This window comes from Juglans regia, chromosome 12, assembly GCF_001411555.2.
Source record: "Juglans regia cultivar Chandler chromosome 12, Walnut 2.0, whole genome shotgun sequence".
Taxonomy (NCBI): Eukaryota; Viridiplantae; Streptophyta; class Magnoliopsida; order Fagales; family Juglandaceae; genus Juglans; species Juglans regia.
The window spans coordinates 26,280,761-26,304,982 of NC_049912.1; the positions used below are offsets into that span (position 1 = coordinate 26,280,761).

A 24,222-nucleotide genomic window follows, 5' to 3' on the forward strand; every position below is an offset into this window, starting at 1 on the left:
TAGAGAAGATCTTATTCCCTCAAATAAAAATATAACAACCCGGTAACAAGCCATGCATCCAATCAATTGTTGTATTGAGGAAAATAAGAAAAGAATTGAGTCTAAAAGCTTAGATGTAAAATCAACAAGTAGAAAACTACGAGTACTTCATGTTGATGAAGGATCGCATATTGAGAGTGAGTTTGGAGTGGAAATCATTTGGCATTGAAAATAGGGAAGAACCACATGTGTTGCTACCCCTTTGCTCTACACTCCATGTTCTTGCTGCCTGCCCTCACAGTCCCAGAGATCATTCTATTCAGCCATTTCTACAATCACACACACACACACACATCTTCTATATATAAAAGCGTCTATCTAAAAAGCAATAGTATTTTTTGGTCTAACATTTTGCTTTCTAATCTTATCCCTTTATGTTTCTCATTTTACGGTTTTGTCCCTCAGTACAGCTTTCTTTCCCCGCCATAGTATTTGTCTGCAGATTTGAGATTGGACATCCATTCAAACAGCAAATCTTTATTTTTTGTTTAGCGTGTTCTGGATTTGGAGATTCTCGACATTTTCGAGGGATAGTAGAGCCAATCATCCGTTTCAAGAGCAATTTATGGGTTGAGGATATAATCCAAAAAAAAAAAAAAAAACTTGGTCTCAGATCCCTTACTACACCCAGTTTGTGGTCTTCGATGGTTTGCACTTGCCCCGACAAGTGTTTTGTTGGTAATTATTTCTCTCTCGTCAACAGCCCTTCTTAGGAGGAGGATTGGGCTAGACTGCAACAAAATGGAAAATGTAAGGTAACAGTTATGGGTAGTGAAGCCAATAAGGAGAAGTTCAGGTCTTGGAGTTTAGTATTTTCAACAAGTGTTAAAAATATGTAAACTTAGGTTAATTTGAGACTGGTTAGGCAGAACATCGAATTTCACATGGCTCGCATGTTTGCATCGCTCTCTCTTACATTGTAACGGCTTCTTCTATGTTCCATTGGATAATCACTTAATTATTTTCCTTTGCAGTAGTTAATCTTAATTTTGAAGAAATTCTACTTCTTTTATCTATCTGTTGGTTCGAGGTTCAAGTTTTGTTGTGCGTTTGTGTGTTGAATAGTAAAATGGAAAGTAACAATTTGTTTGGTCCAAGCGAAATTGTATGCTCAGGAGGTTAAATATTTGAAATTTTAGCTTTTGCTCGATGTGGTACAAAAAAAGAGGGATTGTCACATGGTACATTTTCTCATTGACCTAGTGGAGCAAAATGGAATTGGAAACTGCCTATAACCATTTAAATTTGATTCTTCCAGCTGTAGAAACTTTGTAGGTTCTTTTTTCACAGATATAAAGATTGCATATTTATGCCCAATACGTATTTGAGTTATGTAGTAAAATGTTACACAATTGTGGATAAGCTCTTGATATTAGGTTCTATTAATTTGGTAAATTTATACTTTTTACTTTTATAAATTTGGTAAATTTTGATAAACGATCTACCCATCAAGGTATATCGATTTTTTACTTTTAACTTTTGGATCATTTGGTAGGAAAGAGATATATATGGCTGACATCTAGCCTGCTGGGAGAATTCTACTTTACTTGAGCACTGTGGGTTTTGTTACCTTACATAGTGTCTCTCAGAATTTGAAAGCTCCCTAAAATATAGGACTGCTTCCCGTAGTGCCCATCAATTGCATAATTCAAGGGTCCTTCTTCAGATGTCTCCATCAAACAAAGTAGAGTTGCCAAGAAGAGTCCCTCAAAAGATGATACATTGCCTCGTTTGTATTCACAGTCCATCTCAACTCATCTCACTACTATTTAGCAACTTTAACTCACAAATCTCATTACTATTCACAACTCATCTCACTACTATTCACAATTCATCTCTGAATCCAAACGACACCTGAATGGACCATGCAATCCAATTGATCAAAGAACACTTAAAGTTCGAATAAAAGTGGATTCTAATAACTTTGGACAGAATAATGTAGCAATTTATAGTGGTCTTGGACTTAATTACTCTCCATCTTCATCAATGGGGAATAACCTGCATGTTCTGATTCCTTGTACCAACTCTTTTTGGGAATAATAATTTTACGTGATTGATTTATGAGATATGCTTTGTGATAATTTCCTCCCTCGACTTGGATTGGGATATACCTGAACTGGTTTGTCTATATTCTCTATTTATCCTCGTGGAATCAATTTTGAATTTATAATTTTGATAATAGCTCGGCCAGCTCTTTGGTGAAGAACCAGACGTTTAAGTTCATCAATGGAGAATTTGTTGATTCCATTTTAGGTAAAACTTCAACTCTCTATAATATGTCTCGTCAGATTAGTACTACATGTTTTATTATGTTTCCAGATATCATTTCTCCATCCCCTTTCATTTTTTGGGGTAATTTATCTAATCTTAATTACTTCATAAGAATAAACAGAACATCCAAGAAAGCATATATATTTTTGTGCTCGGCATAACAGAGCAATTCAAGAGTTTTAGTAAAATACATTGTACTATAGTGGAGATACATAGATTAGGAAAAAGCCAAGTCATATATATTCTTTTCATGTGCAGTAATTTTTGTTTCTTTTTACAATTAATACATGATAATTTACCATTTTCTCGTCTTACAGTGGCGGAGGCAATGTTAGATAGTCACTTTTTTAACTTTGTTACCATTGAAACAGAAAAAAACGTTTGAGACAATTAATCCAAGAATAGGAGAGGTGATTGTGAATATTGCAGAACGAGACAAAGAAGATGTTGATTTAGCAGTGAAGGTTGTATGTCAGGCTTTCAACCACGATCCATGTTTTTGGGTGCCACAATTTATTTAAAAATTTTATTTATCATTCCCATATATCACACACATAACTCTATTTTTTTATCTTGTCAAATGTGTGGTAGAAAAATTTAATTAGTTTAAGAATAATAAAACTAAAAAAAATAAAATAAAATAAAATAATATGCAGTATGTGGTGTGTGGAGATAATGAGTGACAAAATTCCTGTCTATTATTGTTGTAGGAGACAACTTGTTATATTCCCAATTTTCCAGATATGCAGTTCTAATTGCTTTGTTTTACGTTTACGTTAAAGAAATTATTATTAGTGAAGTTGTATATTTTTAATTTTTTTTAATAATTAAGATGTTAAACAAATATTTAAAATAAAAAAATAAAAATTTCAAATATAGAGAAAATAGTAAGTTTATCATTATCTTATATATATACAAAAATTTTATGTATAATTACTTTTACATATATTTTATATACTCTATTAATATGATTAACTGTATAATTTTTTTTAATATAAAATAATTATTTTAACAGTATTCAAAAGTAAATGTATATAGCAGCACATATATATTCATATTCAGATTCGTCCGTATGCCAGATCATGGTGGGCACGTCATCATCGTACTGAACAATTCCCAATGGAACTCAAAAGTCATAACAACAACCCAATAAAATTCAATCAAAAATTAAAAGATTGTTTATGGAAAGTATTTTGGACTCGGCGCAGATATTTTGATAAGAATAACCAGCCTTATTTTGCTTCCGCATTTTGTTCATAAATTTAATTTTTTTAAAATTGTTTTCCTTCACTTACTAATTAAAGAAGTAATTATTAGTATACTTATATATTTTTAAAAAATATTTAAATATATTATAAAAATGTAAACTAAAAAAAAAATTAAAAAAATATATATACTAATAATCAAAACTGGACGACACACTAACACTACCCTTTTTGATAAATGGACTTCAAAGCCTTTGTGTTTCATCAAGAGAAAATATAAATGCGCTTCAAAGCCTTGTGCTTCAGCAAGAGAAAATATCCAAGAAACTAATAACCAACAAGAGTAAAGATATACAACTTCTTACTATTCACACAACTTCCACACATAGCCTACGTGGCCTTTTTATTTTAAACCTAAAAAACATGTGTTTTGATATAGGGATCCATTTGATTTTATTTTTCCTCCCCGTGTCATTCCATCCCCCCCTTCCCACGTACGTTGTCCTGCCTCCCCCTCCCAGGCGTATGTTGCTGCATTTCCCCCTCCCCCCCCGCCCCCAAATTGAACGTTAGGCATGAATAACCCCAGTATCTCTTGGCCAAGGTTGTGGGCCAATAAGCTATACGAGAGAAATCAATGACAAAGAAGAATAATCTTGCCTGTCGAAAAAGGCAGCATGAATTCGATCTCCAAATGGAGAAAAAAGATAAGGAAACGATGACAAAGAAGCTTAAAGCAAAGAAGAATAAGATGAAAGTCGATAGTGGCGACAGGAAAAAAAAGTGGAAGTGGGTTTCAAGTGGGAAAGAGAAAAGTGAAGACTAAATTGACAGCCTCGTCAAAGTTAAAGCTGCCCAAGCCATGGAGGTTGGCAAGTGAGATCCGATTTGAACAATTTCATACACACACACATATATATATATATCTAACCCCATTATTTATTCTCGTAGAAATTGAAGATAAAAAAACTTGAAAATATAATCTCTAAACAAATAATAGATTGTGATCGATATAAAATTAAAAATAATCTATAAAACTGAAAATACAATCTGTAAAATTGAAAAGATAAGAAATTGAAAAAAAAATAAATCCAAACACAATCAGTAACTAAACACTCAACATATCTCACAAATGCTTACATTCTGTAAAGAAACACTCAGCAGATCCCAAAAATGGTTAGAACCAACTACGACGGTAGCTGTTTTTAATGTGTCTTGAGTTTTCTGGACGATTGCAGTTGGCTGTTGTCGAAACTTGATGGAACAGAGGTTTAGATCGGCAGAGGAAGAGCGTAGTGGTTGTTCTTCATGGAAGCTTGGCAAGATGGCGATGCGAAAAGAGAGGAGGTAGCCTCGTTCAGTAATAGAGAGAAAAATAGAGAGAAAACGATAGAGATCTGGAATATGGGGCCTTAGAAGAGAGTTTTGTGAGAAATGGGTCTGGACTCCAGCAGCTGAGAAGGGGAATGTGGGTGAGGATTGAGGAACGAAGAAGGCTGAGTCTAAGGGAGAAGAGGATGGTTGAGGGACGCTAGGGAGAGTGTTGGGTGAGAGGGAAGAACCGTGACTTGAGGCTATAGACCGGTTCACCACGCAGATGTGTGTGGTATGATAATAGACCGGTAGTTGAATAGATTGTTTCTAACCAAAACAATGCTTTCTTTTTCAACGAATCAACCTTGGGTGCTCACGTGTCATTTTAACAGATTATTATAAAATATTAACAAAAGGGAGCTATTATAACTTATACTCATCGATTTTCACCGAACGTTGTAATTTTTTTTTATAATTTTTTTTCAAAAATTTTCTTAAATATTTTAAACATTTAAAAAATTTTCCTAAATTTATTAAAAAATACTTATTTAACAGCTCCGTTTGGAAGTTAAACTGAATTCAGTTTAGTTTAATTTTAAGCTGAGTCTAACATTCAAATACTCAACTCTCAAATTACTCATATCAACTCAAAATTTCTTTACACGTAGGACTCACAACATTTTTCAACTCAACAGTTCTTTACATGTGGAAACCATAATTTTTTTTAATTTCTCATAAATACATTTAAACTCATCTTAGCATTCAAACACATCTAAACTCATATTAGGTGAGTCTCACAAAATTCATTCTACCATATTAACTAAATATTATTTATAAAAAACTCAATTCAACTTAACATCCAAACGGAATAAAAAAAAAAAAAATAGTAACCAGTCTAGTGGCATTTCCCTTGAAAAATAATAACATAAAGCAATCGATGGGCTATTTACATACAAGACTTGGCCTCAGCCCGGCCCAAGTAAGGAAAATCGCCCACATAACGCCCCGGTCGTTTAGAGGACCTCGCTTTCATTTCCATTTTATCTAGGGTTTTTTCCCCGTTTCCTCCTCTCTGACCAGTGCCGTGTGTCGCCGAGCTGGTAATCTTTCTTCCTCTATCTGTCTCGCACAGATCTATTTCTCTGCCCCGTTAGTTTTGCTTGTTTAATATCGGCTAGGTATTTTTAGCAGTTTTTTTCTTCCTTGTTTTAGATCGTCTCCCAGCGAAATTCTTGTTTGTCTCAGATCCCCCAAATTTCTGTTTTTAGCTAGTATCAGATCGCCCACCGGTGCCGACCGAGATCGCCCGAGTTTTTTCTGAGTAGGTGCCGTCCGGCTTTCAGTTCACAAACAACGCCCCCCCCCCCCGGGTGCGGTCACGGTCGGCACGGCATCTAGTAGACCGAACTCGGTTCCTTCTGCGATTTGACCCTCCCACCGAACCAATTGGGTCGTTATACAGTAAATGTGAATATTTTTTTAGTTCTTTTTAATACTGTATTGTTTTAAAAAATGTGATTATATGATGGCTCAATAACTTGACTTGAGATTGGATGATTAACTTGTTCAGCTATTGAGTGAAGCTTTTCATAAAAATTGTGTCCTTTTCAGTGAGCTTGACTCAAATGGCCTCCCCCATCCAAACAGAACGGGAGAAATTACTTAGAATTAAAATATACTAGGGGCTTGTGTAGCTCACAACATAAATATGAAAAACTGCTCTTATTTTTTTGTAGACGTAAATATTGCTGTTAATTACTTTTTGTTTAATTTATACTGTGGCTATGGAAAAAGCCGAGGGAGAGATTGGATGCTACCTTGAGCCAAAATAAAAGGGGAGCCTCAACTCCGCTGTGCCAAAATGGTTCTATAAAGCACGTTTTGGATGTAATTGAAGGTCAAAAAGAAAGATTTCGCGACTCTCCTTGGTAAACAAGTCTATTGTTCGGGCTGTTTTGTTATTGTTGTTGGGTCCTCACATTCATCACATTGACGTGGATTTCCTTGCAAAATAGCGATAGAACTTCGCCAGCCAATTGTTTTTCAGTGCCTAAATAGAAAACATCTTGCTTTGAACATGGAGCTCATTTTATAACTAAGAATATAGGGCGTACTATAATTATCTCTTGTTTTGCTTTGTTGCTGCAACCATACATATTGTTGTGTTTTTACTTATATAAAATTAATGTTTTGTTTCCACTTATGCTTAGTGACGATTTTCTTAATAATAATGGTTTATCTTGTTCTGTCTTTCCATCTGCCTTATAAAAAAGAAATCAGAATGGTCGATAGCAATGCATCATCTGGATCGCCTGAAGAAACTCAAAACCCTATTCCTGATGGGAATGAACCTTCCGAGAATGACCTCACACTTGATGCTCTAACTCGAAAAGTTCAAGAATCTCTATCGCTTGGAAAGAGACATAAGTTTTGGGAAACCCAACCTGTTGGGCAATTCAAGGATCGGGGGGACAGCAGTTTGCCTGAGGGTCCAATTGAACCCCCAACCCCCTTATCTGAAGTCAAACAAGAACCCTACAACCTACCCAACGCATATGAGTGGATTACTTGTGATCTTGATTCTGATGAGATGTGCAGTGAGGTGTATAACCTTCTCACTAATAACTATGTCGAGGATGATGAGAACATGTTCAGATTTAACTATTCAAAGGAATTTCTTCGTTGGGCTTTACGCCCTCCAGGCTATTTCAGGAGTTGGCACATTGGTGTCCGTGCCAAAATTTCGAAGAAGTTGGTTGCTTTCATTACTGGCATTCCTGCCAGAATTCGGGCCCGTGATGATGTTGTCAACATGGCAGAGATTAATTTCCTTTGTGTGCATAAAAAGCTCAGATCAAAGAGACTTGCTCCTGTCATGATCAAAGAGGTGACCAGGAGGGTTCACTTGGAGAATATATGGCAGGCAGCTTATACTGCTGGAGTGGTTCTTCCAACTCCAGTTTCAACCTGTCAATATTGGCATAGATCTTTGAATCCAAAAAAGCTGATTGACGTTGGGTTTTCCAGACTTGGTGCGAGGATGACAATGAGTCGAACTATTAAGCTTTACAAGCTGCCAGATTCCACAGTCACTGAAGGTTTCAGGAAAATGGAGCTCCATGATGTTCCTTCAGTGACACGGTTACTAAGGACTTATTTGAACCAATTTATTGTTGCACCGGATTTTGATGAAAATGATGTGGAGCATTGGCTTCTTCCAAAGGAGGATGTCGTCGATAGTTACCTGGTTGAGAGTCCTAAAACCCATGAGATAACTGATTTCTGCAGTTTCTACACGCTGCCTTCATCTATCCTTGGCAACCAGAATTATACGACTTTGAAGGCTGCTTATTCCTATTATAATGTTGCCACGAAAACTCCTTTGCTTCAATTAATGAATGACGCTCTTATTGTGGCAAAACGGAAGGATTATGATGTTTTCAATGCATTGGATGTCATGCAGAATGAATCTTTCTTGAAGGAACTTAAATTTGGGCCAGGTGATGGGAAACTGCACTACTATCTTTATAACTATCGTATAAGACAGGCACTGAGGCCACCCGAGCTTGGGCTGGTGCTCTTATAGTTTGATTTCGCAAATTTTGATTGAGGATTAGAACTACTCTGCTAAAGTTTTCTGATAAGTTTGGTTGTAAGTTTGCATCGTTTTTGGGGAATCCGCTTAATTTTATTGTGTCAATGAAAAAAAAAAAAAAAATTGTGGAAATTTGTAGGAATTTGTGGAATGCAATGCCTTCCACATATTGTTCAGAAATTGAAATTTCTCAAAAATATTCTCATTATTGCTGTCTCTTCGTTGTATCCCTACTGAGTCATGTTTCTGCAGGTGGAAATTATCGCTCATAAGCTGCTCTACTCTCAGGCGTTTTACAAAAGAGAAAAAATATCTGCAATCATGAAAAAAGTGAATAAAATATAAGATTTACATAAAAAAATTAATTTTTTTAATAGTAAATTTTATTATTTTTAAAAATGATTATACGGTGTTTATGTATTTTACGGTTATATGTAGAATTATGTTTTACAAAATAATGGTTATTGGGGAAATGTTGAAAATGTTTGTAAATAGTAATAAAAAAATATTCAATAGTAGTAAAAAGTAAATAAATAGTAATGAATATTAAAAAAAAAAGGTAAAAAATAATAATAAAATAAAGAATAATAGTGAGAGTATTTGAGCTTGAGGAAATCTTTGGCTGTCTGTTTTTGGACGAGCCGTGAAAATTTAATCGAAAGAAAGGCTAGAGACGGATGCCAGTTACTTGTGTTAAACGGGGATGTCGTTTTGCTAAGTGGCTTGTTGCCCGATGTGCGAGGCATAGATACAGTTGAGACTACAGAATTCATAAATCATACAATCTCTATGTTTTTTTATCCTAAGAAGAGGATAAATTTACAACCGTTAACCTAAGCCAAGAGGACAATTTCCCCACGCGAACCTGGAATGATAAACCCAAGGAGACGGGTGAATTTTAATGCATCATCATCATCAAGATAACTGGTACATTGAGAATGATTGAGTAGGTATATAGAATCCACAGTCTCACTGGTGATCATTAACCTAGAGCTTATCGACTGCCACGGCTTGACATCCTTTTCTTGTGGGCTTGGAGTTTTCGTTCCTAATACGGTCTGTTTTCTGATCTTAAAGGAATTTTGGACTTCCATTTTTGCAAGCTGAAGAAAGTTGGGGAGCTCACATAAGATAACAAATAAGAAAACAAACTTCGATTCCAGACACTCCATGATAGCGATACTGACAGTAAACTATATGCAATCAGAATATGCTTGAGGTACTCTAATTTTACCTCCTTAGAAGATCAGGAATGGCAGGGTCATTTCACAGTATAAATAAATAAATAAATAAGAGGATAGAATTAAGAATGGAGTAGTCATTGCCATCATGGAACAACAGCAGTGAGGTTGCATAATAACATTCAAATTAGCAACCAAAATGATTTGACTTCAATTTCATGTCAAGCTGATTAGCATTGAATGAGTGCATTCCATTTCTTAGTAAGACAACTTCCGGCAAAGGCAGAAATTGATTCATTCTAATCCTACTTGTAAACGGGGTGATTTTGGAACCACGCCAGATCCATTTTCATCTTTTACCGTTGAAAGCGCTTCCAAAACAATTGCATTATACGTGTGAAGAGACCTCGATAAATAAGAAAGTGACTAAATAAATTTTTCTCATACACAATCTACATAAAGAGAAGACAATAACTGTACAAGAGGAAATATTCTAGCCACCAAAAATTACATAAAAATAATTTTACAAACTGAAGTAACTTGATGTGATTCGTCAGATTGTAAAGTCACTTTTATTATAAAGTAAATCTAATGAAAAATTCTAAACATAAACCCCACACCCTGCACACCCACTTAAAAACATGTGATTTTATTTTTTTATCCTCATATTTCATATTGAATTTATGAAATATGAGGATAAAAAAGTAAAATCACATGTTTTTAAGTAGGTGTGCAGGGTGTGGGGCTTCTGTGTAGCACAACTCAAATCTAATAGATCAAATAAAATCATTTTTATTATAAAGTAAATCTAATAAAAACAATCTAAAGATTTTGAAGGACTGTATATTTTAAAATTTACAATATTTATACAATGTATGAGAGTTATACTGTTTGTTTGTTTGTTTCTTTTTCCAAATCTCTGCTTGTGGTACTCTTGCCGCCCAAAGTAGAGATTGCTAGTTTAAAGAAGACTCCTGGTTTCATTCTCTGACCGGGACCTATCAGGCTGCACCATCCGCCCCTTCTATGTGGGAAACGGAGATAAAATGAATGAACAATTAATCCATGACCAAACATTCACGTACCATAGGTGTCATAAAAAGGATTTTTGAGGAAAGGGGGAAGATAAACGCCTACCGTCGGGCATTCTTTCCCTCCTGCATGCTACTGGAAGGATCATCCACAACAGTGCCAATGGATGCTTTACGACGAAGCGGAGCCGCATGAGAATAATTTTGAACATTGGGGAGTGGAGCAGCTGTCACAGTTTTTACTTTTGAGGTCCTCAATTTCTCTTTAGAGCCTTGCCCAGAAGTACTAACGCTCAGGTTTCGCCATTTGTCCTGGTAGATAGATAAACAGCATGCAGGTTTAAATTGATATGTCCAGAAGGAAATCGTGATATGTACTAATAGAATGGTTGATAGTTTCATTCAGAGTGTCTTGCTTGCCATGTAAAATGTTACAGTCAAGCAAGGTGAGCGGATGAGGGAGTGAATAGTGGCAAAAGGTAAAAAAGAAGAAGAAGGAGAACCTTGAGGCCGATGTTGGAGCGGTGAGTGAGGAAAGGGGCAAAATGGGGATCCTTGAGAATGTTCTTCCATTTACCAGGGCCGTGCTTTGCCACTCCAGCCAGCAGCGCTTCTTCCTCCTCCGCCGTCCATTTCTGCTTCTGATTTCCCATTCAACACTCTATTGGCGAAACCAAACTGACACTCTGACAGTCGAGAGCTTTTTACTTTCGTTTTCCGCATTTGGGTTTGCAAGGTATGACGAAGAAGACACGACACCTTTGCTTCTTTTCAGCTCCCGCTCCTCGCGTACTACATCCGCCTTTTCCCCCCTTTTCCTACGAGGAAAATCTACTTAATTCTTGAGTTATCTTTTTTTTTTTTTTTTACGGTTAAGAAAGTAAATATTAATAATTAATAATTAAAAAATATATATTTAAAAGAAAAAATATATATAGTTTTTATTAATTGTAATTTTGAGGGGACAAATATACGGAGTAGTAACACCATTATTCTAATTTTCACTTGAATTATTTTAGTAATTATTTTAAAACCTTATGAAAAAGAGTAATAATATATTCCATATTCTCATATTATTTTCATTCAATTATATAAAATGTGGCACATTTATTATTTCAATAAAGAATCATCTAACGGTGATAAATATGTCACATTTTACATTTTACATAATATGATGAAAGTGAGATAATAATGTGGTGTATGAAATTTTCCTATAAAAAATATGTATTAGAAAATTAAAACCCAATAAATACTCAAAATAAAAATATACATAATGAGAGAGGAAAACAAACAAACAGGAGATGATTATGACTCAACGAGTGCTACCCGCCCTATACGGGGGTAGCACCCTCCTCCATTCCTGCACTCGAACGGGTGAGGTGGACATTTTCTACCCGCCATGTGCCACTATCCATCCACTCCCGTCTAACAGATAGGTGGATGTTTCAACTCTTTGTTAGTATTTTGCCCTCTAGAGTCAAGATATACAAAGATCAAACTCCAAATTCTTCATACCCATATCCAAATGTGCAAACCCAACCACGAATTAAAAGAGAGAGAGAGAGAGATATATATATATATATATATGTGCGATGAAAATTAAAGAACATCTTACCCATGGCCACATCTTGGGCATGGGTCTTGGGCAGGTCACTGAAATCCTCAATCACAACTTTGTTGTAGGTCTTTATGCAGACGTGGGTTTCTGCTAGGCAATAGGCACGACCATGGCTCTAAAGAGTGAATATCCATAATGCCACTCATGGCCAAGTTGTAATCATGGGTTGTAGTTTGTAGAAACCAATGATTATGGTCGTGGATCTCTTGGTCACGACCATGTACTAGTGAAAAGAAATTAAGTTGAAAAAAGTGAGGAGGAGAAGGATGATAATGAGATGAATAATACGAAGAGACAAAAAGAATGAGAGGAGACAAATATGAAAGGAAAGTGATCGGTGAGAGATAAGGAGGAGAGAAAAAAATGAGGGTACTTAGGATTATATATATATATTTAGTTTATATAGATGCAGACATGTAACCATGCCGACCCCTTGGCCTTGCTGATCCCATGTTAAATGCAGTTGAGTTGAGAAAGTGTCACCACTAAGATGATTTTTAGCACAATTCAAATTGATTGTTGTGACACATTTTTGGTAAAATATTTTCACTAGAGTACCTAATGTTAAAAAATTATGGCTTTGCCATACATTATCTTACACTGTACATTATATATATTTTAATTTTTGTTATTCTTATTAAATTAATTGAGTTATACTCATCATCCATACACTATATATATACTAAAGGAAAACAAAATAAAAAAATAAAAAATTATGTGTGGTTTGTAATATAGAAATGATGAGTATAATTATTAAAAAAAAGATCCAAATAATTGGACGTTAGAGCATAAAACTTCTAGACACGCTGGTCGCAAAAAGACAACAGAGCTGCGTTGGATAGAAAAATAAAAATTAGAAAAAAAAAATTATAAAAATAGAAAGAAGAAATAAAGAGTCTTCCGATCAAGACCACCAAGGGTAACCAACGAGGGTTGGGTGGTCTAACCTCTTTATTTTGTTATTTCTTATTTTTTGGTCATTTTATATTTTTCTTTTTTTACAATTTTTAACAATGGTTTGTTATTTCTCTTTTGTAATATTTTTTTTTTAAAAAAAGGTCTCATTTTGACACCAGCCAATGAGGAAGTGTCACGTAAGAGTTGGGTCGAGAGTCACCCTTTTTATCTTACTAGATGAATTTTTGACACGATTGAGATAATCCAATGGCCGAAGCTCATACGGATACACTACTTCTTGAAAAATCATTTCCTTGCAACTTTTTATAAGAACTTTCTTATATCTATCTTACAATTCTACGTGAAATTGAGGATTATTTTATAAATTTAATTTTTTTTAATAAAATAGTATGATCATATTGGTTGATTATAAAATGAATTGTAAAGTAGTTATAAAAAATAATAATTTTTTTATCAATTACTATTCTCTTTTACACCCAACACTTTATGAAGAAAAAAAAATTATAAAATGTATCACAAATTCATAAATGTATGGATAAATAGTGACTGATGTATCACAAATTCGTATAAAAAAAAATATATTATAGTCATAAAGTGATTATATAAAAATAATCTTACAAATTAATGTAGCTTGATGTAATTTATCAGATTGTAAAATTACTTTTATTATAAAATAGATCTAACGAATCATATGAAACAACGTCAATTTATAAGATTATTTTTATATAATTCTTTTATAGATATAACAGTCTTAAAAAAAAAATTATAAATCTATCATTTCTCATACTTTTTTGTTCTACTAGGCAAGCACATACATGAATACATCCGAGTATGTGCTTAGTTAGTGCAAAGATCGGGTTTTTTTTTTTTTAATAAAAGTAATGACCATAAATAATATTTTTTTATCAAATTTATATAATTTTGTGTAAAATAAGAGATAATTAAGTAAAATTTAATACTCAAATTAGATAAAAAAAAATGCTATTGTTGCGTTGACCTGTAATAGAATTAATGCAAATAAAGAATGCATATTCAAAACAAATTCTGATTGGTCCATAAAAGCGGCCGCCTACCCGCTCGGATAATTACACACTGGGGGAAGGATGGTACGGCCAATTTTTCTTTTTTTCTTTCGTTTTTTTTTTTTTTATAAAAGGGGCCGAAATTAGTTTATTAACCATCTTTGTTCAATCACTTTGAATAAAAAATAAAAAATAAAAAATAAATATAAATTCAGTTCGATTGACGGCAATTGTTCCACCTAACCAAATAGACGGGCAAGTACACCCGTCCCTGTGTGTGTATCTCACTTCGCTCTTCTCCTAGTTGCGAATCCTTTTTTGTTAAACTTTTCTGTTGATTTCTTTTATCTACTGAACAATTTCTCTCCGAGACTAGGAAAATGGCTTACGCATCCCATATTATCAATCATTCCAAAAAGGTATGCCATTTCTTCCTCTTCACCCCTCTATTCTCAATCTTCGTTTTTTTATATAATAGGTATATATTTACGTATATATACACATATTCAGATTTTATTTGTTGGTTGTGATTGCATATGCGTTTGATTTTCATTTTCCCTCGTTTTATAATTTTAATTCGACTTCAATCCGAATCATATACCTGATTACATTCTTTCGGTAATTTGATATTGTTTTGAGAGTTTAGTGATCTAGTTCTATAGATAGCGATGATCTTACTTGAAAGGCTTATTTTGTAAAGGAGGCATTTATGCTGTGTTCAGTTTTAAGTGCTTCGACTTTAAATCGTGGACTCGGTTTTGTTTTCTGGGTAATCCAATTTCGATAGTAGTCGTATTGGCATCTGTTATCTTTCGCAGATTGCGTTTCTTATAGGCTCAATTCGTTTGTGGGTATTAAGGTAATACTACGATTGTAGTGTGCTTGGTGTGGATTTGCCAGGTTTGGAATTGTAGCTACAGCTTTAAAACCAGACATTTAACTGCTTAATTGGCCTGAACCAGTGATTTATCTTGGTATAATTAATAATCAATATGTGGGTTGCTGCTGGGACATCTTATAGTTGAGTTGTTGATGCGAGCTTCAATTTTCAGTGGCTGGTATGAAAATTTACCATGCACAATATCTCGAGAAGTTATACGGATCTGAATGGGTTGATGCACTCTTTAATCAAGACCCATCCACGAATACAGAGGGGTATTATTTAATTTTAAAAATTTCATACAGGTTTCTTTACATGTAAATTGTAAACTCCGACTAAGTTTAATAAGCATGTTGTATCGTGTGAGGAGTCAGGAGTCATTATTTTGGTTATGAAGGTGAGGGAAAGCTTGTAGTCCAGAGTTTTCACAGGTTTAGTGAAAGTATCACTCATCATATGTGGAAATAGTCGTCATTTTTCAAACCAGCTGGATCCTGCGTTATTTTCTTTTACTTGCTTGCATCAATTCTGTCTGTTTTCAACAACACCAAGTGGTACCCTACCCTAAGATCACAATGTGATCGTCATCATTAGTTATGCTGCTTCATGCTCTTGACTTGACCTTGTTTTAGCACAGCAAATGTATAATTCTATGCTTGTTGGTTCTATGCTGTTTTATTTCGCTTGATTTGACGTTACCTGTTCTTGTATTTTTTAATAACCTATTGCAGTTAAGAAATGCTCCAAAATTTCTGCGGCATGAGCATGCAATTTTGGTTCGGTGGTTTTCAAAGGATGCTCGGCCCTCTATTGGTAAAAGAGATGGTAAGTTTCTGTTTCTTTGGATTTTACTCTCTTGTTCGTTGCCTATCAAGTATCAACTATCATTTTATATCGTTTCTTGTTCTTTGCTCATCTTCAAACAGACCATGTCCATGAGTTTTAGATAATGTCTCTTCCTCTGTCTTGCATGCATTTGAGAATTTGCTTGTTCTCAGCTGAAGTTTATAAGCTATGTCCGAAATGGTGGTGGTGTTGTGGTGGGCTTCATGAGGCTGATCCTTATCTTTCTTGTGTTTTTTTTTTTTTTTAAATTATGATGTGTGCCAGACCTATGCAGTTCCGATGCATTGATTGTGTGTATAAAATGTAGGAATGCATTCTTACATTTATCAATGCCAATGGTCCATTGCGTACATGGATGTGTTTGTACATCCAGGAAGTATTACAATGAACGGAGTTCATGACAAATATTTCTTCTCTACCACAAATCTGTTTGCATGAAATGAGGGAGGATTAGATGACTATAGAGGTCCAATGAGCGTCAGGTTTTTGGATGCTTAACGTGAACAAGAGGTTGCTCTAGTTGAATTTGAGCATTTCTATACATGCTCTGTTTTTTTGTAAAACTCCCTTAAAGATTTTAATCTCTCGGAGAGATATCTTTCCTCTGTTGTCTTGTTATCAATCTATTGCTCACAATTTTCTGTGTATTTTGTTGACGAATGGTTGGGTTCTTTAGGTGATAGATAATCATCATTCAAATAATCTACCTAACTTAGGTGCTGTTTGGATGGTGAGTTAAGATGAAAGTTGAATAAAATATTGTTAGAATATTATTTTTTAATATTATTATTGTTTTAGAATTTAAAAAAGTTGAATTGTTTATTATATTTTATGTGAAAATTTGCGTAATGATGAAATGAGATTAGGACTGTTCATCCGACCCGACCCGAAAATGTGATGTTCCGGCCCAGCCCAAAAATGGTTGATTTCGAAAAGGGAACTTCCGAACCGTCTGAATTGACCGATCAACCAAAACGAAATACATTCCGAAAAATCTAATTTTCCGACCTGATTTTTCTCAGCAACCAAACAGAATCTCAAACCAAGCAAAATCTGGTAAAAACTAATTTCAGCTCACCTAGATCGCTCCACGTATTGACGAAGAGATCACGTGGACAAAATCGAACCATATAGCAAGCACAAACCTCCCTATCATCCCAGTTAATCTCCTTGAATCCCTTTCTCTCTTCCTCCGTCAAATTACGAGCTAAAATATTCACCAAAGGCAAAATAAAAAGCATAAAAAATGCAACCAAAGAGCCATTATTTGATTTCCATATTTAAGAAAATCATAATTGAAAAAGAACAAAAGTCAAAACTGTAAATGTACCCAAGATTTTCATACAAGCATAAAGAAAGAGCAAATAGTAAGAAATACTCAAAAAAGCTAGAGGAAACGGGAGTTAGGATTTAATGGAAATACTTGTACCCATAAGTTCATCTAGCAGAGCTTTCTGAGCGTCCATGGCTAAAGGGAGTGTTTTGATGCGAGATTGATGGAATTGCAAATCAAAGAGGGTTTTAGGGCTTTCTTGAGAATTGAGGGCTCTCCTCCTTTGTGTGGTGTTTGGGGATCGGTGTGCGTGAGACTAGAATTGATAGAGAGAGAGAGAGAAGTGTCGTCAAGAGGGAGAGGGAGAGACTGATGGATTAATATATATGTGGGTAAAAAGCAAAACTATTAGACGGCCAGTTAACGGGCAATTACCCAATTACAACCGATTAAAATTGGAAATTGAATAAAAATTCCGAAACCGAAAATCATTGAATCAGGTCGGTTATTTTGGCTTGGGTTGGGTCAACTGCTTTTTTGTACGACTCTAGATGAGATGAGATAAGATGAAATGCTTTCACTATCCAAACAGATCTTTAGTGATTAGGCAGTATCGACTGGAAGATCCATATCTTGGTTTTATGTACAAAGTATAAGGCATAACCTTTTGTAGTTTTTTTTTTTCAGATATTTGGAAGATCCGTCGTCATTGTTATTTGTCTTCAGAAAGAGAAATAGTTTCCAGGTCTACCACCAATGGCACGGTAAGTACAGCCAAATTCTGTTGCATTAAGCTTTTATACATCATGACATCATAGCAGGGCCTACAATCATTGTGTTTTACATTCTATACTTCTTCCTTCAAATTGCTTCTGATATTGCTTCATGATTTCCTGTCAAAATTTATTTATTTATTAAAAGAAAAAAACTTAAAAGAGTCTAATTTCAAATGCTTACGGTTGCTCATAATGTTATGTAGATAGCAATGTTTGGCATACAGAAGAGAAATATCTCAATGATGCCAATGGAAGTTAGAAATCCAACTGTTGGACTGGCTTTCAACCAACGGTTTTCATGGTATGCTAGCCACCCTGTAGTTCCTTTTTTTTTTTTTTTTTTTTTCTTTTTTTCTGAAGAGGGATTCAGGTGATCAGATGTTTTCTTGATGATTAGAGTTTCCTGAATTCCTTTTTTGTTTGATTTTCTAGTATCAGTTCACAGATATACTTGAGAAGAGGTTTTTCATCTGATTCAGGTAAAGTTCAAGATATTATCCTCCTAATTTTCAGTGTACTTTTTTATCTTATTATTTATTGTTAATAATAAGTATTTTTCCCACAGTTTTCCTGCTTTTTTACTGTCTATATATATATATATATATATGTTTGTACACATTGTGCCATTGGAAATCTATTATAAAGATGTCGAGGGAAACCTCCCAAGTACAGAATTTTTTTTTGGGGGGGGGGGGTACCATCTTCTAGTAAAGAAAAAAACTACTGCTATAATCTGGATTCTTAACTAAAGTTCGTGTTGCATGCTATGTCTCTTCACATTTTGTTGAGGGCTTCTTGAACAACGTCATTGCTGTTCTTTGGAGAAACATTGTGCCACTTCATTGTACATCTGGTAGTGCTTTTAAGTTACGCATGTCATGGCTGTGAGTTTGGAACGAGTCTGATATAATTTTTGTTTAATTAGTTTTTCAGATACAAATGTTTTTAGAAAAAATTAACGTAGAAATCTATAGTATTCTTTTGTGTAATGTGTATTTACTCAAATTTAAGTTAAATTTTGTTCACTTAGTTAATGATATATAAATTTCATGAATTCTTTAATACTTGTGGATCTTGGAAATCTCTCTTTTCTTTGGGCTTGAATTTAGATTTTATTTTTAATTCTTGGAAATGTGTTAACGGTGCTTTTCAGAAAAGTTCAAATCCAATAGCTTATTTTACCCACCAAAATCCAGACCCCCAAGATTACAATCCTTGCTTCGGTCACCTAGTTTTCTTAAAAATGCCTATTTCCTTCAAGCTTGAATTTATTTTTATTTTGGGGAAAACACACTTTCCATCAACTAACACATGTTTTACACTTTGCACCTTAAACTATCAAAATTGACACGTTTCACCCTCCCAATACTACCAAATGTAAACTAACACTCTCAGTTAACGTTCAACAATCAACATTGTCTCACTCACTTATTTTTATTCATCTTAATGATGAGACTTGGACTAAAAATGGTAGTTGAACGGTGCGATATGTTAGTTTTAGTGGTTTGGAGTACAAGGTATAAAGCACCTATTAGTTAGGGAGTGAAAAATATATTTCTTTTCCTTTTAATTTTCAATTTTAAGAAAATTCAAATTCAGTACCTTCTCAGAAAATTTGGCATTATGACATATGAAATTATAAATACCCCCATCCTTTGTAATAGAGCTTCATTTTCATATGTCTGACCTTGCTAATAAATTGATGGCATGTTACTTTTTGATGTGGAAAGGAACAACATGTTTAATGAACCGACAATTTATTGTTTTCTTCTGTACATTATAGTTTCTTGACTTCCTTCAAGAAGGATGGTTATTGTGCTTTGCTTCTGTTGAAGTGTGAAGATTAACCTATCATCTACGCACTTTTCTCTACTTTGCTAGTCTTTGTAAACATTATCTAGTTTGTGTGCTCTTCTTACTTAAGGTGGATTTGTGCAACATTTTTCAGGCCTTCCTCCTCACCAAGAGATCGGAATGCCCTCTCTATCACCTACAATGACAGAGGTTTGCACCTTTCTGACATGGAAACAGCTCAACAATCTAGTTCAACGGTTTACTGCTAATTGATTCTTTTAACGGCATGTAGGGTAATATTGCAAGGTGGTTGAAGAAAGAGGGTGATAAAATCTCTACTGGTGAAGTGCTTTGTGAAGTTGAAACAGTAGGGTTCTTGTACTGTTTTTTGGTTGAATTCCCTCAATTGACTAAATGTTGGGTTATATTCTACTTACAATGGTCAATTTTCTTTTTACATACATTTGATATTGAAAGGATAAAGCAACGGTTGAAATGGAATGCATGGAAGAAGGCTATCTTGCTAAGATTATACATGGAGATGGATCAAAAGAAATTAAAGTTGGTGAGGTATCAAGTTTATAACTCAAATGCATCTCTCTCTCTCTCTCTCTCTCTCTCTCTCTCTCTCTCTCTCTCTCTCTCTCTCTGTGCATGACCCAAGGAGAGCCCAAACTACATATGGGCTTATACTCCAAAAAGACTAATCAGTGGTACGGTTAGCGTTAATTGGAATCACTGTAAATTGTAAGAACTTCTCCTTCCCATGCAATGTGGGATCTCATTCACTATCCACCCATAGATATTATGGCGTGTTTCAATGCGTGTGTCTTGCAGTTCTTAGAGTGAAAGTGTAGTAGGATGGGGAAGGGAAATACATCTTGGTCATTTCACCCGACTAGATTTTCTCACGCATTAGTGCAGAACTTATGTGCCAGTGACCTTTGGCCTAGTGACACCGACCTTGTATCTCGGTGGCAAGATCGAGGGGTTGAATCCCCTCTCCCATCGCCTAAAAAAAAGAAGGGAGCTTATGTGGAGTTTTGTATTGAATGTTAGTTGTGTATATTTGCTCTTGTATAGGTGATTGCTATAACTGTTGAAGATGAGGAGGATATTGCAAAATTAAAAGATTACAAGCCTTCAGCATCAGATGCTGGTGATGCTGCTGTTAAAGGGTCGTCTGCCTCAACTCCCCCAAAAGAAGAGGTAGCAGAACAACCTGTCAGTTCATCAGAGCCAAAGACATCCAAGCCTACTGCAGCACCTCCTGTGGAAGATCGCATTTTTTCTAGCCCTCTTGCCAGAAAATTGGCTGAAGAACACAATGTTAGATATGATGAACTCTGTAACCAGAATTTTTGTTCAGTGCTAGGACTCTTTCAATCCTTTTCTAATTGACGTGTTGTTTGAATTCCTTTTTTGCTATTCTAGGTGCCTCTATCAAGCATTAAAGGAACAGGTCCAGATGGACATGTTTTGAAGGCAGATATTGAAGATTATTTGGGTATTATGCTTATAATGTCTATTATGGGGGTCTAGTGCTGCTGTTATGTTGTTTTATATGGTCAGAAAGTTTATGTTGCTTTAGATAGTCCATTGATCTGATGATTAGATTCTCTTTCTCTTCATATGATGCAGCCTCTCATGGGAAGGAAGCTTTGGCGACAGCCCCTAAGGCTAGGACTGCCACACCTGCAGCATTAGATTATACTGACATCCCTCATTCTCAGATCAGGAAGGTAACATGATAACCTTCAGGGCTTTTGATTCGCAAAGTTGATTCTATAGACACTTTGTTTAAGCTCATAATGTAGTTTTCATGTTTTCAAAATATATGTTTGTAATGTTCTCAGCTCATTCCAGCCCAACAAAACGTGGAGTCACCAGTATTGAGATCTATTGCAAGAATTAAATTTGGTCATTCTTTGTAAACATCCTGTGTACTTGGGCTATGCCTATCTTTCTATCAATAATTTGCAATTCATGCGGCCACTTCATCTTGCATTATATATTGTTCAAAATCTTTTTCTTTTGATTTGCCTTGTGGCATCCTTCCCTCACAGTATCAGTTTAAAACGATAGTTTGGTCATTTTGTCTGTCATTGGCATCACTCACTTCCATATCTCTGTTGATATAAATTCTGTTAATTTCAGCATTGAATTTTGGCTTCCCCAAGCTTATACCTGGTGTTATTTTGGCAGATCACAGCTTCACGCTTATTATTCTCTAAGCAAACTATTCCCCATTATTATCTAACGGTAGATGCATGTGTCGACAAACTCGTGGAGTGAGTATTAGTTCCTTCTTCCCTTAAAAAGTGAGCTCTCAGTTTATATTTTTTGATGGTGTAACTGTTACTTTTCTGCAGTTTGCGAGGCCAACTAAATTCATTACAAGAAGCATCTGGTGGAAAGCGGATCTCAATTAATGATCTTGTTATTAAGGTATTGCATCTTGCTTCCAGAATCCACATACTTGATGCAGCATTGGGATCTGCATTGTTATTATTATTTTTCTTCTTTAGGGACCACTAAATTACTTACTATGGAACTTTTGGGCCATTCAAAAAGAATTTCACACATATGCCAACCATCTAGCTTGAAGTACACTTTTTCTGTTCCCTTCACAAGATTAGGGTGGATGTTGGGGGTGTAGATGCAATTGGTTGCAGTAAACATGAGCTCCATTCATGTGCCTCTAGCGTTTCATCGATGGGGCTTTTACCACCTATTCTAGGTGGCAGCTTCCTTTTGCCATTGATTAAATAAATCTTACCTTTTACTGCAGGCTGCTGCTTTGGCTCTTCGTAAGGTTCCTCAGTGCAATAGTTCATGGACAGATGAGTACATCCGCCAGTAAGTACAAAATAATTGACATTGTGACGAGTTCTTGTAAGCAATTTTATTTTTGACTCTATGGCAATGCTTCTTTGGCTTCTCATCCAGGTATCAGAGTGTAAACATAAATGTTGCTGTTCAGACAGATAATGGACTCTTTGTTCCAGTCGTCAGGGTGAGTGGTTTGACTGGTTGCCATAGTCTAGTCTTGTTGATAAGTTTTGCCGCTGGAGTTTCATTTATAGCTATCCATCTATTTAAAATTTTCAGGATGCTGACAAGAAAGGCCTATCCAGGATAGCTGATGAGGTCAAACAATTAGCCCAGAAAGCCAAAGAGAACAGCTTAAAACCCGACGATTATGAGGTCAGAATATTTGTTGTTCTTTAATGGATGACCATCTCATCAGATTGTTGCTGAGTATGTTTACTGTCTTTGCAGGGAGGTACATTTACAGTGTCAAATTTGGGAGGTCCCTTTGGTATCAAGCAATTTTGTGCCATCATTAACCCTCCTCAGTCAGGCATTCTTGCTGTTGGATCTGGTAAGTCAGACACTTACCTTACGTTTTTTTTTTTTTGTTGGGAGTGGTCATCCTTTTCATCTTCGTTATCACCATTGGAACTATTTTCTGTCCTTGAGCAGCTGAGAAAAGGGTTGTACCTAGTTCAGGCCCCGAACAATTCGAGTTTGCTTCCTTCATGTCTGTAACGTTAAGCTGTGATCATCGTGTTATTGATGGTTAGTAGTTTATACAAGCCTTCAGAATATAAGATCAATTTAAACTAGCATTATTTTATCTGACATGTGAAACCCTGATGGCATGACTTGCTCATGTGTTTAGGTGCAATTGGTGCGCAATGGCTGAAAGCATTCAAAGCCTACGTCGAGAATCCCGAGTCCATGTTGCTTTAGAATGACGGCTTGCATTGTCTTTCATATAATTCTCTCCCTCGCCCAAATCAGCCAAGAAGAGGGATTTGACTTCTATTCGGCAATTCCATGTGGACTTGTGATATTGTAACAGTGAGCAGGTTTCTTCCTTTGTACTGTAGTGTTTTAGTCTCTCAAAACAAAATTTGCATACATTTTTTTGGAAATAAGAGTGGTGGATCAGGCATGAGTGATGCACTGAATTTTGTTCAGGTTGTATAATGATTAATGCCCCTTCTGTGCGCAGTTTGTTTGTCATGCGAGATTTGTGCGCATCTTTTGAGAAATTTGTTAGTCTGTCATCCATTTAGATTATATGTCATGGCTTATCAAATGCATTTCTTGTTCTGCCTTTATGCTACTTGAAAGCCGTCGAAGTTACCTCGCAAGCAGAGACATTTTGTTCAAAACTTGATTCTGTTTTTGCATTCCATCATTCTCCATCTCCAATCTCCTTTTGAAGGTTCAAGCTTTTTAGCAGTTGTGAAAGGAGTACGTAAAAGTAACTGTATGTAACAAAACTCTATCTCTAATACCCCGCTCCATCTGAAAGCCTCACTCAATCACATTGCTTCATAAATCAAATAACCATTACTCAATGGGTTCATGCCGACCAAACTTCACAAGAAAAATAAGCATTCTTCTATTCTCCTATCCAGTTATCTTGTAGGCATCCCCCCTACTT

At 35.3% G+C, this 24,222-nt stretch overlaps 3 protein-coding genes across 7 annotated transcripts; 2 read left to right on the top strand and 1 right to left on the bottom strand.

Annotated features, from left to right (window-relative positions):
* Positions 1–5,840: 5,840 nt before the first annotated feature.
* Positions 5,841–8,632, top strand: LOC109011722 (glycylpeptide N-tetradecanoyltransferase 1-like). 4 transcript variants are annotated; one of them, XM_035683636.1, is made up of 4 exons: positions 5,865–5,929; positions 6,098–6,296; positions 6,624–6,757; positions 7,103–8,632. In XM_035683636.1, exon 4 carries the CDS (start codon positions 7,111–7,113, stop codon positions 8,413–8,415), a length of 1,305 nt encoding a protein of 434 aa, XP_035539529.1. In that variant the 5' UTR covers positions 5,865–5,929; positions 6,098–6,296; positions 6,624–6,757; positions 7,103–7,110; the 3' UTR covers positions 8,416–8,632. The 4 variants fall into 4 exon arrangements, with proteins under 4 accessions (XP_035539527.1, XP_018848568.2, XP_035539529.1 ...); XM_018993023.2 differs by lacking the exon at positions 6,098–6,296 and having other exon boundaries at positions 5,863–5,929; XM_035683634.1 differs by lacking the exons at positions 6,098–6,296; positions 6,624–6,757 and having other exon boundaries at positions 5,841–5,929.
* A 624-nt stretch (positions 8,633–9,256) lies between these two features.
* LOC109011745 (telomere repeat-binding factor 4-like) lies at positions 9,257–11,350 on the bottom strand. Of its 2 annotated transcripts, XM_035683854.1 has the most exons (4): positions 11,140–11,350; positions 10,743–10,948; positions 10,494–10,629; positions 9,257–9,527 (listed from the first exon to the last, which is right to left on the bottom strand). In XM_035683854.1, exons 1-4 carry the CDS (start codon positions 11,287–11,289, stop codon positions 9,258–9,260), a joined length of 762 nt encoding a protein of 253 aa, XP_035539747.1. In that variant the 5' UTR covers positions 11,290–11,350; the 3' UTR covers position 9,257. The 2 variants fall into 2 exon arrangements, with proteins under 2 accessions (XP_035539747.1, XP_035539748.1); XM_035683855.1 differs by lacking the exon at positions 10,494–10,629 and having other exon boundaries at positions 9,423–9,527.
* Positions 11,351–14,422: 3,072 nt separating this feature from the next.
* On the top strand, positions 14,423–23,793 carry LOC109011725 (dihydrolipoyllysine-residue acetyltransferase component 2 of pyruvate dehydrogenase complex, mitochondrial-like). The gene is made up of 19 exons (XM_018993026.2): positions 14,423–14,613; positions 15,806–15,899; positions 17,881–17,957; positions 18,173–18,270; positions 18,402–18,448; positions 19,918–19,973; positions 20,056–20,130; positions 20,241–20,333; positions 20,847–21,092; positions 21,198–21,270; positions 21,405–21,505; positions 21,969–22,054; positions 22,136–22,211; positions 22,555–22,622; positions 22,713–22,779; positions 22,875–22,970; positions 23,046–23,148; positions 23,250–23,345; positions 23,449–23,793. Exons 1-19 carry the CDS (start codon positions 14,575–14,577, stop codon positions 23,517–23,519), a joined length of 1,662 nt encoding a protein of 553 aa, XP_018848571.1. The 5' UTR covers positions 14,423–14,574; the 3' UTR covers positions 23,520–23,793.
* Positions 23,794–24,222: the final 429 nt, after the last annotated feature.

Coding starts and splice junctions, on each gene's coding strand:
- LOC109011725 (XM_018993026.2), top strand. CDS start 14,575: ATGGCTTACGCATCCCATATTATCAATCATTCCAAAAAG. Junction 20,131..20,240: donor TGCTTTGTGAAGTTGAAACA/GTAGGGTTCTTG, acceptor TGATATTGAAAG/GATAAAGCAACGGTTGAAAT. Junction 21,093..21,197: donor AATTGGCTGAAGAACACAAT/GTTAGATATGAT, acceptor TTGCTATTCTAG/GTGCCTCTATCAAGCATTAA.
- LOC109011745 (XM_035683854.1), bottom strand. CDS start 11,289: ATGGGAAATCAGAAGCAGAAATGGACGGCGGAGGAGGAAGAAGCGCTG. Junction 10,949..11,139: donor GCTCCAACATCGGCCTCAAG/GTTCTCCTTCTT, acceptor TCTATCTACCAG/GACAAATGGCGAAACCTGAG. Junction 10,630..10,742: donor GAGGGAAAGAATGCCCGACG/GTAGGCGTTTAT, acceptor TTTCCCACATAG/AAGGGGCGGATGGTGCAGCC.
- LOC109011722 (XM_035683634.1), top strand. CDS start 7,111: ATGGTCGATAGCAATGCATCATCTGGATCGCCTGAAGAAACTCAAAAC.